Source organism: Taudactylus pleione, unplaced genomic scaffold, assembly GCF_031769625.1.
Source record: "Taudactylus pleione unplaced genomic scaffold, aTauple2 ptg000032l, whole genome shotgun sequence".
NCBI classification, from domain to species: domain Eukaryota; kingdom Metazoa; phylum Chordata; class Amphibia; order Anura; family Myobatrachidae; genus Taudactylus; species Taudactylus pleione.
The window spans coordinates 47,510,611-47,523,150 of NW_028284434.1; the positions used below are offsets into that span (position 1 = coordinate 47,510,611).

Consider the following 12,540-nt stretch of genomic DNA (forward strand, 5'->3'; position numbering starts at 1 on the left):
GTCGACCAGAAGTATACCAATCGGTAAAGTACCCTGTTGCCCTCCAGCTGTGGAACTACAAATCCCAGCCAGAAGTTGGCAAAGCGCATGCTGGGACGTATAGTCCCACAGGATTCCTGAAGTATGCAAGAGCAAAGCAAACCCAGAGGACTGAACTATAACTATTGCCCAGAAAATCGGGACAGCCCCGGTCTCTCACCTTGAACTCGCGGCTGTGCTGGGGGGTGTACTCCAGGGTCCAGAGGGAGCGCAGGAGCTTGGCCAGCTGCTCTGTCACCTCCCCGCGGTCCTGGCCGCTGCTGCCGGGGCTGGGTAAGGGGCTGGCCGGGGTATCCTCGCCCGGCTCCTTGTACTGTTCCAGGCCCAGGAACTCGGCGAACAAGTCGGTGTTGCTGAGGCACTGCAGCACGGCGTTCATGAAGCAGGTGTTGCCGTGGTTGCGGAGGCCGGACAGACCGGGTACCTGGGGGCTGGAGGGCGGGAGCTGCGGGGAGGCCGGCTGGCTGCGAGCCGGGGAGCACGGCTTGTCCCGGGGGGGAGGGGGCTCAGCGGCAGCGGCGGCGGCGGCGGCCTCCTGCTCATTGCTGAGGTGGGATAAGGTGCTGAGGGTCCGCAGGAAGCGGCTGACTAGCCCACCCCGCCGCCAGAACAGCTTCTTCCCCAGCGAGACCTTCTTCTCCTTCCCACCGCCACCGCCGCTACTGCTAGCCGGGGCAGCGCCCGACACCTGCGACATGAGGGCATCCCCCGGCTCCTGCTTCCGCTACGGGGGCACCGTGCACAGAGCTGCCCGCACCGGCCGCCACCGACTCACGTGACTTGCACCGGAGCCGCCCACCACACTGCCAGTCCGGGAGTCAGCCGCCACCATCTTGCTTGAGGGCGAGTGGGAGCGTCGGGCTGACTGATCACCATGGTGACGGGTGGCCTCCGCCTTCTAAGTTCCTCCCTGAAGAGTGCAGACAGAACGCAGAGGGCGAGAGAGATTACCATTAGTGTGCAGGCAGGGTGAGGCCGGGTCACCGAGCCTGGGGCTGCAGTGTCGCTTTATTCTGTTTATGCTACTTCTGTTTATACAGAAGACAGGGACTGACCTTTTGAAAGTCGGCTGCCCCCTATATACAAGATTGCTTTTTGGACAAGGCTGAAGTTAGCCTCTTATTCACTTCTTATTCGTGCTCCAGCTTCTTATTGGTCTCTAGTAAGATGAGCGGTTTGGATCTCAGAGATCTGAGCCCATCCGAACTTAGAAGATCCAAGTCGACTCGGGTTTATCCGCCTGACTCGGATCTGAAAATGGGGAAAAGCGTCATCATCCCGCTGTCGGATTCTCGCGGGTTTTGGGTTCTATAAAGGTCCCGCGATCGCCGACATTTTTCATTCCGGCTGTGGAGAGTAAAGAGGGAGGGAGCTGTGCTGCGCTGCTGTGCATGCTACAGTTGTTGCTTTGCTTAATGTCCATAGAGGCTGGCTGTTGTCCATATAGGTCAGTGTTGGCTAACCTTGACACTCCAGCTGTTTATGGAACTACATAACCCAGCATGCACTGCTACAGTTTTGCTATTAGCGCATGCTAAAACTGTGGCAGGGCATGCTGGGATATATAGTTCCACAACAGCTGGAGTGTCAAGGTTAGCCAACACTGATATAGGTGCTGGCTGGCTGCTATAACTGAGCCAATGAGGTTGTCCTGTCCATACATAGGGGCTGGCTGGCTGTTGTCCATTATGAAGGGGCTGGCTGTTCATGTTGCCCATAGCAACCAATCAGATCCTGTCTATCATTTTCTACAATGCAATAGAGAGATAACTACAATCTGATTGGTTGCGATGGGCAACATGACCACTTCACTTTTAGAAACTTTAGTAAATATACCCCCAAATTGCCTCTTTTTCCTGCCAGTAGTTATTTACATGTATCTCTCTTCAAATCTGTGTCCGTTGGGAAGAAAAAACAATGGGCCTGATTCAGAGCCGGACGCTCTGACCAGAGCACTCGCTCTGAATCAGGGCCCTCCTCCATTAAAATGGAGCGTCCTCCTGGACGCTCGTGTAGCTGTGGGTCACCACCCACAGCATATACGAGCGTGCAAAAAGATGGTCGCGATGGTCTTGACCATCGCGACCATCGGACTTGCGAGGGAAACCCTGCGGTCGGGTTTCCCAACCACAAGCCCTGGAATGATTTTGGCTCTATCAGAGCCAAAATCACTCCCACTGACATCACTAGTGATGTCAGTGGGGCCGGCTTCAGACGGTAGGCGTTCCCATGGGAACGCCTCCTCCTGGCAGGCACGCCCACCAAAGGGGGCGTGCTGTCAATCAACATCGACAGCATACCCCCTTTGGTGCGAGACCTCGAGCGATGGAAAGCCCGTCGCTCGCCGGGTCTCGCGCATGTGCACGACGGAGCTCCCTCCGTCGTGCAAATGCGCAGTGGGGAACATCGACCCACTTACGAGCGTACTGCCGCTCGCGAGTGGGTCTGAATGACCCCCAATGTCTTCATCCCTTCTGGGATGAAAAATCCATTCCCATAAGCAGGCATGGCACTCAAGAATTCCCAAGAAAGACACAATGTAAAAAAACTGAAACTGAAATGTTGCATTTAATGCTCTTTTCCGCTTGTTCACATATCTAATGCTGTCCATACACGCTACAATTATCGGGACGATCCGCCCGATATCGGCGGATCGCCGCGATAATTGTACCGTGTGGGGGGGCGACCGAGGGTTAAATATTGCTCGGTCGGGCATGCTGGATTGTCCGGCATGCCCGTCCGATGCGATATTTAGCGGGTAAACTGTAGTCCGCATCGGGCAGTGTATGCCCTGCGCAGCCGACAGACACACATTTCCTGTGTTCCTTCCTACGGAAGGAACAGGGAAATGTCTCCTCCCCCGTGGGCGGAGCGCAGATGTCTGCTGAATACACTGTGAGAGAAATCTCACAGTGTATGCAGGCGGCTGGCAGCCGGCCAGATAAAATGTCTGTCGCTCTGACAGACATTTTATCTGGTAGTGTATGCCCAGCATAAGTAATATGGTTAAGTGGACATTGGGAACAACGGCAGTTTGAAGACCACTAACCAACTCTGGACCTCATTCAGAGCCGGACGCTATTTGCGGACGCTCGTTCAGAAAAAGGGGCTGGCTATTTAAATTAAGCGCTCGCTCTTTGCGATCTGTTGACGCCTCTATGTCTGAACGAGCGAACGAAATATGCGCTCGCTATTTTAAAAAAACGCCCCCTGGCCGCTCGCATCCTACGTCATCTCCGCTATTTATTTGATTAATCGAGTACATCGAAAGGCATATGAACTGCTCGCAGTGCTTGTGGTTGGATTTTCCTACCGCAATCATGCGAGCAGTTCAGGCTAAAAGACAACCAAGTGACGTGGTCGATGACGCTGCTTTGTTAATTATGCACACCCTTAAAACGTCTGTTTTGACCGTTTGGCACGCCTGCGTTCAGATCTCCACTCCCCGTTTTCAAGCACCTTCCCCTGTTACCATACACAAACGCCTCATCCTGTCACTCAAATTAGCAGGCATTCGCTATTTTGCGAACACACGATTTCCGACCGCACTGACTGGTTGGCGCATGCGCATTACGACGCATGCGCAGATGTGCGAACATCGCTCGGAGTGAACGAGCGGCTCTGAATCAGGCCCTCTGTTTTTTAATGTCCCTGTACAGGTTGGGAAATGCCTTTACGGAAGGTTTGCAAAGGGTTATTAAGTCAATTGTTTTTGGAAGCACTCTTCCTGGTCCCCTTCTTGTATGAAAATCCACTCCTAGCCACAGAAGCAGGCGCAGGCCTAAATCAGGGGTAGCCAACCTCGGTCCTCAAGAGCTACTAACAGTTCATGTTTTCCAGACCACCTAGCTGGTGCACATGTGTATTCATTACTCACCAATACATTTGTAAAGATCCACAGGTGGAGTTAATTATTACAGCTGTTGACCTGGAAAACATGCACTGTTGGTAGCTCTCGAGGACCAGGGTTGGCTATTAAAAATAGTATCCCTAGAAAGTAATTCGGATAATAGGTACACGTTTCCTAGGACCATCAAAAAGCACATATAAAATTCACATAGACATTAACAAAACACACACAGAACATATAAGAAAATTTCAGGCAAACATATTGTTTACCAATAAATAGAGAACAATAGTTCTCATGCAGGGTTTACCTCACATGAAATTAGGGACCATACATTGATACTCTGATCTAGCGATATAAAGTATGAAGGTCCGTGTGCCAGTCTGCAAAATGTGCATGCAGGCAAACACAGAATGTGTATCAAGGGTATAAATAGTTCTCTAATGGTGGACAATAAGTTGTCATCTGAAAACATAGACATATACCTATATCATTCAATTGGCAAAACAGTCCGAGTGTATGACATCGGGAGGATACGGTGACATGCACCACTATAACCACGTGTCTAGCAGAGGTCAAATTTTCACATAATATAACCAGAATTACTGCCAGTTAGTAGCTAGGTCACCCACAGCACCACAAAGTTTGTGTAACTCAAACTTTCAAAGAAAATGATGATGACACCATGTAGATGTACACAATGATTCTGTGGTGACTGCTAATAGAAATCAGGGAATTGCTTCTCTTCTCATTAATCACAAATTGGACTGTATGTTAGAGGTATAAAAATTGCCTTGTCCCAGAACACCCTTATAACAGTGCTATATGGCCATAGTCATTGAACTACCATATTCAGTTAAGTCAGCTAGGGTCTCAGACACCTGTAATTATCAAGCAATACCATTTCTTATTACAACCAAAGTTATTATTGTGTGTCATATTATTTATACAGAATAATGGCACTCAACATAGTGAAACAATATACAGGCAAAATAAGGACCCCCACAAAGATGATACTTTTACCCTTCTCAAACGAGCATGGAGGGAGAGGTGGTCGGCATGTGTACCCGCCTGACCAAGTCCATCTGTCACCACTGCTCTGCCGCACGTTTTGACTGGAAACGAGTGGAAATAAATGTTATTGAGGTTAATAATATTGTAGGAACAAAAACAGGCCCATTTTCTGTGATTTTAGCTGTTTTTATGATTTTTTAAAGAAAAAATGTAGATCCAAAACCGAAAAACCAAACACGGAGGTGAGGTTTTGGCAAAACCAGGGGAGATCCATATCCAAAACACAGGGGTCAGCGCACATCTCTAGTTTCTAGTCAGAAGGTTGACATGGACTTTAAGGTCGACATTCAAAAAGGTCTACATGATTAAAGTGTCGACATCAGGTGCGTAGCTAGACTTAGGGGGCCCACAATAGCAACATTTTCACACTCCCCCCTCCGTCCACATCCCCCCCTCCTCGCTCCCCTCTCCTTGACTTACCTGCTCCGTGGTCTCATTGCACAAGGCAGGCGCACCCCCTCTCCCGGTCAGCTTCATCACTCCTGACTGACTGGCTGCTTGGGGACACCGCAGGAGCTGCGGCTTTTGCTTTTAGTAAAGGGGGCAATGCTGGCTGCCCAAGAACTGAGGCCACAGTGATCGTGGCACAGCAGGAGCCGTGGGTGATGCTTCTATGGAAGGGTGGGGGTGCCGCCGGGTACCCAATCACTGTGGCCAGCAGTGATCGGGACATAAAGGAGGGGGAGCCTAGGGTGTAGAGCAGAGATGTGGAACCTTCAGGCTCGGGGGCCGTATAAGGCCCGCAGAATCATTTGGTTTGGCCCTCTGAGCTTTTTTCTGCTAGCCTCATATGGCTAGCTGGGTGCCTAGAATGGCATCCTGCAGCCAGAATCTATGCAGCAGTGCTGCCTGGAGCATCCGTAGGATGCTTCAGACGGTCACAACGCTGCCCTTACAGCTCCCCGGATCCTCTTCAGGATGCTCCGGGCATTGCTGTAATCACTGGCAATTGTGACCCTGTCCCGGTCCCTCTGACATAGGCGGCTGCAGGAAGATTAGCTTCCCTCATTCACCTAGTGAACTTTTCTGACTGATGCAACCGTGCCAGGCAAGTGGTTAAACCCCTCCAAGTGCAGGATTTTTCATTGGGAGGGGTGTACCAGAGATTCTGCACCGTGCCCTGACAATTTTACATTAAAATAATAATTTTCCCTACCTTTTTACCTGCTATGGTTAAAAGATACTTTAAAGATATAATAAACCCAAATATGATGCTTCTTGTCCTATATATTTATATATATATATATATATATATATACATACATACATACAGCTGGTAAAATAAGTATTGAACACATCAACAATTTTCTCAGTAAATATATTTGGAATAGGGCTATTGGAATGAAATTTTCCCCAAATGTCAGCAACAACCCATGTAATCCACACATGCAGAGACATCAAACCATAGATGTCCATAAATTAAGTTATGTGTAATAATGTGAAATGAAAGGGAGATGTAAAGAGGCATGGAAAGCCAAGACACCAGCTGAAATCTCTCAGTAATTAGAAAGCAATCCTGCCCCTTGTCAGTTAAAATGAATATAAGCTGGTTAAGCCCCAACTGATGGCCTATAAAAAGTGTCTCATAACCAAGGTGTCATACAAGAAACATCTCATGATGGGTAAAAGCAAAGAGCTCTCTCAGAACTTCGCAACCTTATTGTTGCAAAACATACTGATGGCATTGGTTACAGAAGGATTTCTAAACTTCTGAATGTTCCAGTGAGCACTGTTGGGGCTATAAACCGGCCACGACCAGATGCTCCTTGCAAGATTCTGACAGAGGAGTGAAAAGAATTATCAGAAGAGTTGTCCAAGTGCCAATGACCATTTGTGGAGAGCTTCAGATAGACCTGGAATTAGGTACAATTGTTTCAAAGAAAACAATAAGTAATGTACTCATGGCTTGTATGCATGCTCACCATGCAAAACTCCATTGCTGAAGAAAAAGCATGTTGAAGCTTGTTTAAAGTTTGCTGCACAACATTTGGACAAGCTTGTGAAATACTTGGAGAATATAGTCTGGTCAGATGAGCCCAAAATTTAACTCTTTGGATGCCATAATACCACCATGTTTGGAGGAGAAATGGCACTGCACATCACCCCAAAACACCAAACCAACAGTGAAGTTTGGAGGTGGGAACATCATGGTGTGGGGCTGTTTTTCAGCATATGGTATTAGCACAATTCATGTAATTGAAGGAAGGATGAGTGGAAAAATGTACTGAGACATTCTTGATAAAAATCTGCTGCCATCTACCAGGATGCTGAAGATGAAATGAGGGTGGACATTTCAGCAAGACAATGATCCCAAACACACAGCCAAGGACACTGTCGATTGGTTTCAGAGAAAGAAAATGAAGATGCTACAATGGCCCAGCCAATCACCTGACTTGAATCCAATTGAAAATCTATGGAAAGAACTAAAGATCAGAGTTCATAGAAGAGGCCCACGGAACCTTCAAGATTTAAAGACTGTGTGGAAAAATGGGCCAAAATCACACCTGAGCAATGCATGCGACTAGTTTCTCCATACAGGAGGAGTCTTGGAGCTATCATTACCAACAATGGCTTTTTCCATACAGGAGGAGTCTTGGAGCTGTCATTACCAACAATGGCTTTTGTACGAAGTATTAAATAAATTTCAGTAAGCATGTTCAATACTTTTTCCCTGTGTCATTTCACATTATTACACGTAACGTGTCACAGTCGAAGAGAGTAGAGGCTATTTTCCCAGGCTGGGTCTTGAATCTATTTTGTTAGATTCGGATGCTCTCTGGAGTTGACTGGGTTTGATGAAGTTCCTGCGCATGAAAGAATATATAGACTGAGGAGAGTGCAGAAAGACGGCTGAACTCCGGTTACGCCAGGGAGGGGACTGGACTCCAGGTGAATGGAGGACGTCTGGTACAACGGTTAGGACCGGGAGGTGACCGGACTCCAGGTGAATGGAGAACGGCTGGTACACCGGTTAGGACCGGGAGATGACTGGACTCCAGGTGAATGGAGGACGGCTGGTACACTGGTTAGGACTGGGAGGTGACTGGACTCCAGGTGAATGGAGGATGGCTGGTACACCAGTTAGGACCAGGAGGTGACTGGAGGATGGCTAGATACACACAGAAGAATAATACTGGAGAGTCAGCAGATATGCTGGTGGAGCACATTAAGGAAGTTCACTAGTATAGACTACGAGTCATGTTCCACTGGCAACCTGTTACTGCAGCAGGAATCTTTTTATACTAACTGCAGGAAGCTGATTGGCCGAGAACTGTGTAGGAGCAGCTTCATTGGAGGAGACGGCGTCACATGGGCAAATCCAAGATGGCTGCGCCCATCTTCCCCGGAGCGCAGCTGCCGGACCTCGTGGAATGCCAGCCCTGCTACAGCAGAGAGAGCGCAGGCACCGGTGTGAAGAGGTGAGATCAGCTGGACCCAACAGCCGCCGCAGCACAGCGTGGGAGCTGGCAAGTGCAGTGAGTCAGCACCCGCAAAGGTAAGTGGCGGGGTCTGGTTCTGAGGTCTCTTAGGTGGGCGGTGACATAACTTAATTTCTGGACATCGATGGTTTGATTTCTTTGCATGTGTGGATTGCATGGGCTGTTGCTGACATTTGGTGAAAATGTAATTACAATAGCCCCATTCCAAATATATTTACTGAGAAAAATGTTGATGTGTTCAATACTTATTTTACCAGCTGTATATATATATATATATTTATATATAGATAGAGATATATATATATATATATATTGTGACACAGTCAGATTAGGGGTTCCCTCTCCTGGGTAGAAGGACTCCTTCCTTACACACACACCCACAGCAGCAGGGAAGCAGCACACCAGTCTGGATGCAAGTACAAGCTGGTCGGCGCCAGTCTTTATTGTACAATGTCAGAAATAACATAAAGAAAACATAAACATAAATCCTAGCCCTGTCGGGCCACTAACTTCACAGGTAGTTCCCTCACTACCAGAACCTGGCAGGGCCTAATGCCCTCGCCAGCAACAAAGGCACAGCACAACACTCACAGTTAGGTTTCCAAGTGTCTCTGAGCAAACTCCCTGCCTGCTCTCCCAGGTGAGACAATCAGCCCTCAACACACTAGGCTTATATTGGCCACCCTCAGGTGGGAACCCAATCAAGCCTGTTACCAGGCTACGAGAACCAAAACCTGGAGTGGCCGTGGGTGGAGCCCTCCCTCCCCTCTCACCCACAACCCCCAGGTCCCAAACCGGCTTTTCAAAAAGCCGAAACTCAAGCCTGCTACACTGCAGACTTTCTCCTGGGGATTTAAAACACATAAGACAGGAATCTGGGATAAATGTCCCTGTCACAGACCACTTTACCAGTGATCCTATCACAGTATATATAGTGGTGGCCAAAATTCCAGCCACTTTTTGAAATTTGAATGTTTTTCAACTTCGGATGCTTATAAAAACTGTTACACTTCATGCAGTGCAATGATTCATATATTATTATTAAATTAATAATTAGATTAGCGTACATCGGGAAGACCACCTGCACAGCACGGATCAGGATGGCACAACATAGAACAGCCATCAGACAGGCGCTGGATGGCAAAGAGAGTGATAAACCTGTGGCAAGACACTTCAAGGAACAAAGATACTCACTAGCCACATTAAGTTACAAACTTATTGATCACATCCCGTCCTCTAAACAAGGTGGTGACAGGGATAAGAAATTGTTACAATTGGAGACATTTTGGATACACAGAATGAACACTGTGGCGGGATGTAATAGAGATCGAGTCTGCCAGAGGTGCGGGATGCAGACTGATCTCGATCGTTTTTTTAAAGTTGCAGTCATTTACAAGGCAAAACCAGTTCAGCTTTGCCTTATAAAATGACTACAACTTTAAAAAAACGATCAAGATCAGTTTGCTTCCAGCACCGGCAGACTCGATCTCTATTACATTCCGCCCTGTGTCTACGCACGGATTGAATGAACAGTTGTCGTTTTCTTTAGTTTGGTTGTATATTGAAATTTTTTTCTTATTTCGTTTATATTGCTTCCTTATTTGTCTTATCTGGTCTTGGTATGTCTTCAAGTGATCTTTTTTCTTATTATATTCTATTCATGATAGCATTAGCCAGACACATATTGTCTATGATAGATTGATTTGACTGTCCGTGATTGGCCAACATAATGTTGTTGTTGGTTTTGAATGGGACCGATAACCAGTCCTCAAACTCATGTCGGGGAACAGGATGCCCCCACATCATAGCCACATAGTCTTCTTTGCACACATTGTGTTGCAGTATATATTTTATGAGAACATACTGTATTGTGCAGTTTACAGTCATCTCTTGAGGCTTGTGGATACTGGGTCTACCGATGTTAGCTGTACTAAATGCTCTACATCGGGTTGACTTGTTTCAATGTACAATCAGATCACACTGGACACGCCTAACACTGTCTGATCTTAGAAGCTAAGCAGTGTGTAGCCTGGTCAGTATGGGTATGGGAGGCCATCTTGGAATACCAGGTGTTGTACAAGATTCTTAAATATTTGTTGCCCTTTCAGTATGATCAGTGGTCGGCCATGACACCACTCCATCTATCAGTCTGGAGAATATGTATCATATATTATGCATCATATTTCTGACAGACCTTGTCTATCACATCAGGACCCTTTTGAGTCATGTTTTACATTTATTGGCTATCTCATATATTTTATGTGTTAGTATTCATCACATCGACAGGATTAGTTGGTCTTTGGTGCTGCATTACTCCACATTCTATTATCATTAGCACTGTTTACTGTGTATATATGTTGATGCTTATTTCAATGTTTTTTATATTCATGGTATTTTGTTCATTTTTATTGCACTGTTCTGCTTTATTCTTTGTATTTCACTGTCCTATCTTGTCCTGCTCCTTTCACTGAGGTTATTTACCATGCTTTCCAAGTCACCATGTGTTATATGTTTTCTCTTGTTCTTCGGTGCATGGTACCACATGGTACCTGACATCTGGCCCACCTAACAATGTTGTATACACATTGGGATGCACGGATGAGCCGACGCCTGATGTGATGATGTCATTGCATCCGCGCCGATCCATCCATGATGACGTCTTGCACCTAGCAGCTGGCCGGGGGGTATGGACTGAATTACTTGTCTGAAATGTCTCTGGTATAAAGATATGTTGCCACCCTTCTTTCATTATTCTTGATAAAAGTCGAATAGACTGAAACGTTGAACGCTGACACAGTACTGTCTGGAGTCTCATACGTGTCTATATATATATATATATATATATATATATATATATATATACACATACAGTCAGGTGCATAAATATTGGGACATTGACAGAATTTTCATATTTTGGCCTCTATTCACCACCACAATGGCTATGAAATGAAACAAACAAGATGTGCTTTAACTGCAGACTTTCAGATTTAAGTTGAGGGTAATTACATCCAAATCAGGTGAACGGTGTAGGAATTACAATGGTTTCTATTTGTGCCTCCCACTTTTTAGGGGGCCAAAAATAATGGGACTATCAACTCAAAAGCTATTTCATGGACAGGTGTGGGCTATTCCCTCATTATTTCATTATCAATTAAGCAGGTAAAAGGTCTGGAGTTGATTCTAGGTGTGACATTTGCATTTGGAATCAGTTGCTGTTGACTCCAATATGAGATCCAAAGAGCTGTCACTATCAGTGAAGCAAGCCATCATTAGGCTGAAAAATTAAAACAAATCAAAACAAACCCATCAGAGAGATAGCAAAAACATTAGGTGTGGCCAAATCAACTGTTTGGAACATTCTTAAAAAGAAAGAACGCACCGGAGAGCTTTTGGAACATTCTTAAAAAGAAAGAATGCACCGGAGAGCTCAGTAACACCAAAAGACCCGGAAGACCACGGAAAACAACTGTGGTGGACAGAAGAATTATTTCCCTGGTGAAGAAAAATCCCTTCACAACAGTTGGCCAAATCAAGAACACTCTCCAGGAGGTAGGTGTATATATGTGTCAAAGTCAACAATCAAGAGAAGACTTCAGAAGAGTGAATATAGAGGGTTCACCACAAGATGTAAACCATTGGTGAGCCTCAAAAATAGGAAGACCAGATTACAGTTTGCCAAACAACATCTAAAAAAGCCATTACAGTTCTGGAACAACATCCTATGGACAGATGAGACAAAGATCAACTTGTACCAGAGTGATGGGAAGAGAAGAGTATGGAGAAGGAAAGGAACTGCTCATGATCCAAAACATACCACCTCATCAGTGAAGCATGGTGGTGGTAGTGTCATGGCGTGGGCATGTATGGCTGCCAATGGAACTGGTTCCCTTGTATTTATTGATGATGTGACTGCTGACAAAAGCAGAATGAATTCTGAAGTGTTTCGGGCAATATTATATGCTCATATTCAGTCAAATGCTTCAGAACTCATTGGACGGTGCTTAACAGTGCAGATGGACAATGACCCGAAGCATACTGCAAAAGCAACCAAAGAGTTTTTTAAGGTTAAAAAGTGGAATGTTGTGCAATGGCCAAGTCAATCCCCTGACCCGAACCCGATTGAGCATGCATTTCACTTGA

At 46.3% G+C, this 12,540-nt stretch overlaps 1 protein-coding gene across 4 annotated transcripts in view; it reads right to left on the reverse strand.

Moving 5' to 3' along the window:
- USP31 (ubiquitin specific peptidase 31) overlaps positions 1-834 on the reverse strand; it is a 61,067-nt gene extending 60,233 nt beyond the window's left edge. For all 4 annotated transcript variants that reach the window (XM_088452053.1, XM_088452054.1, XM_088452052.1 and 1 more), the window contains exon 1: positions 200-834. In XM_088452053.1, the coding sequence (XP_088308179.1) occupies positions 200-736 (537 nt within the window). In that variant the 5' untranslated portion in view covers positions 737-834. The remainder of the gene's footprint in view (positions 1-199) is intronic.
- Positions 835-12,540: the final 11,706 nt, after the last annotated feature.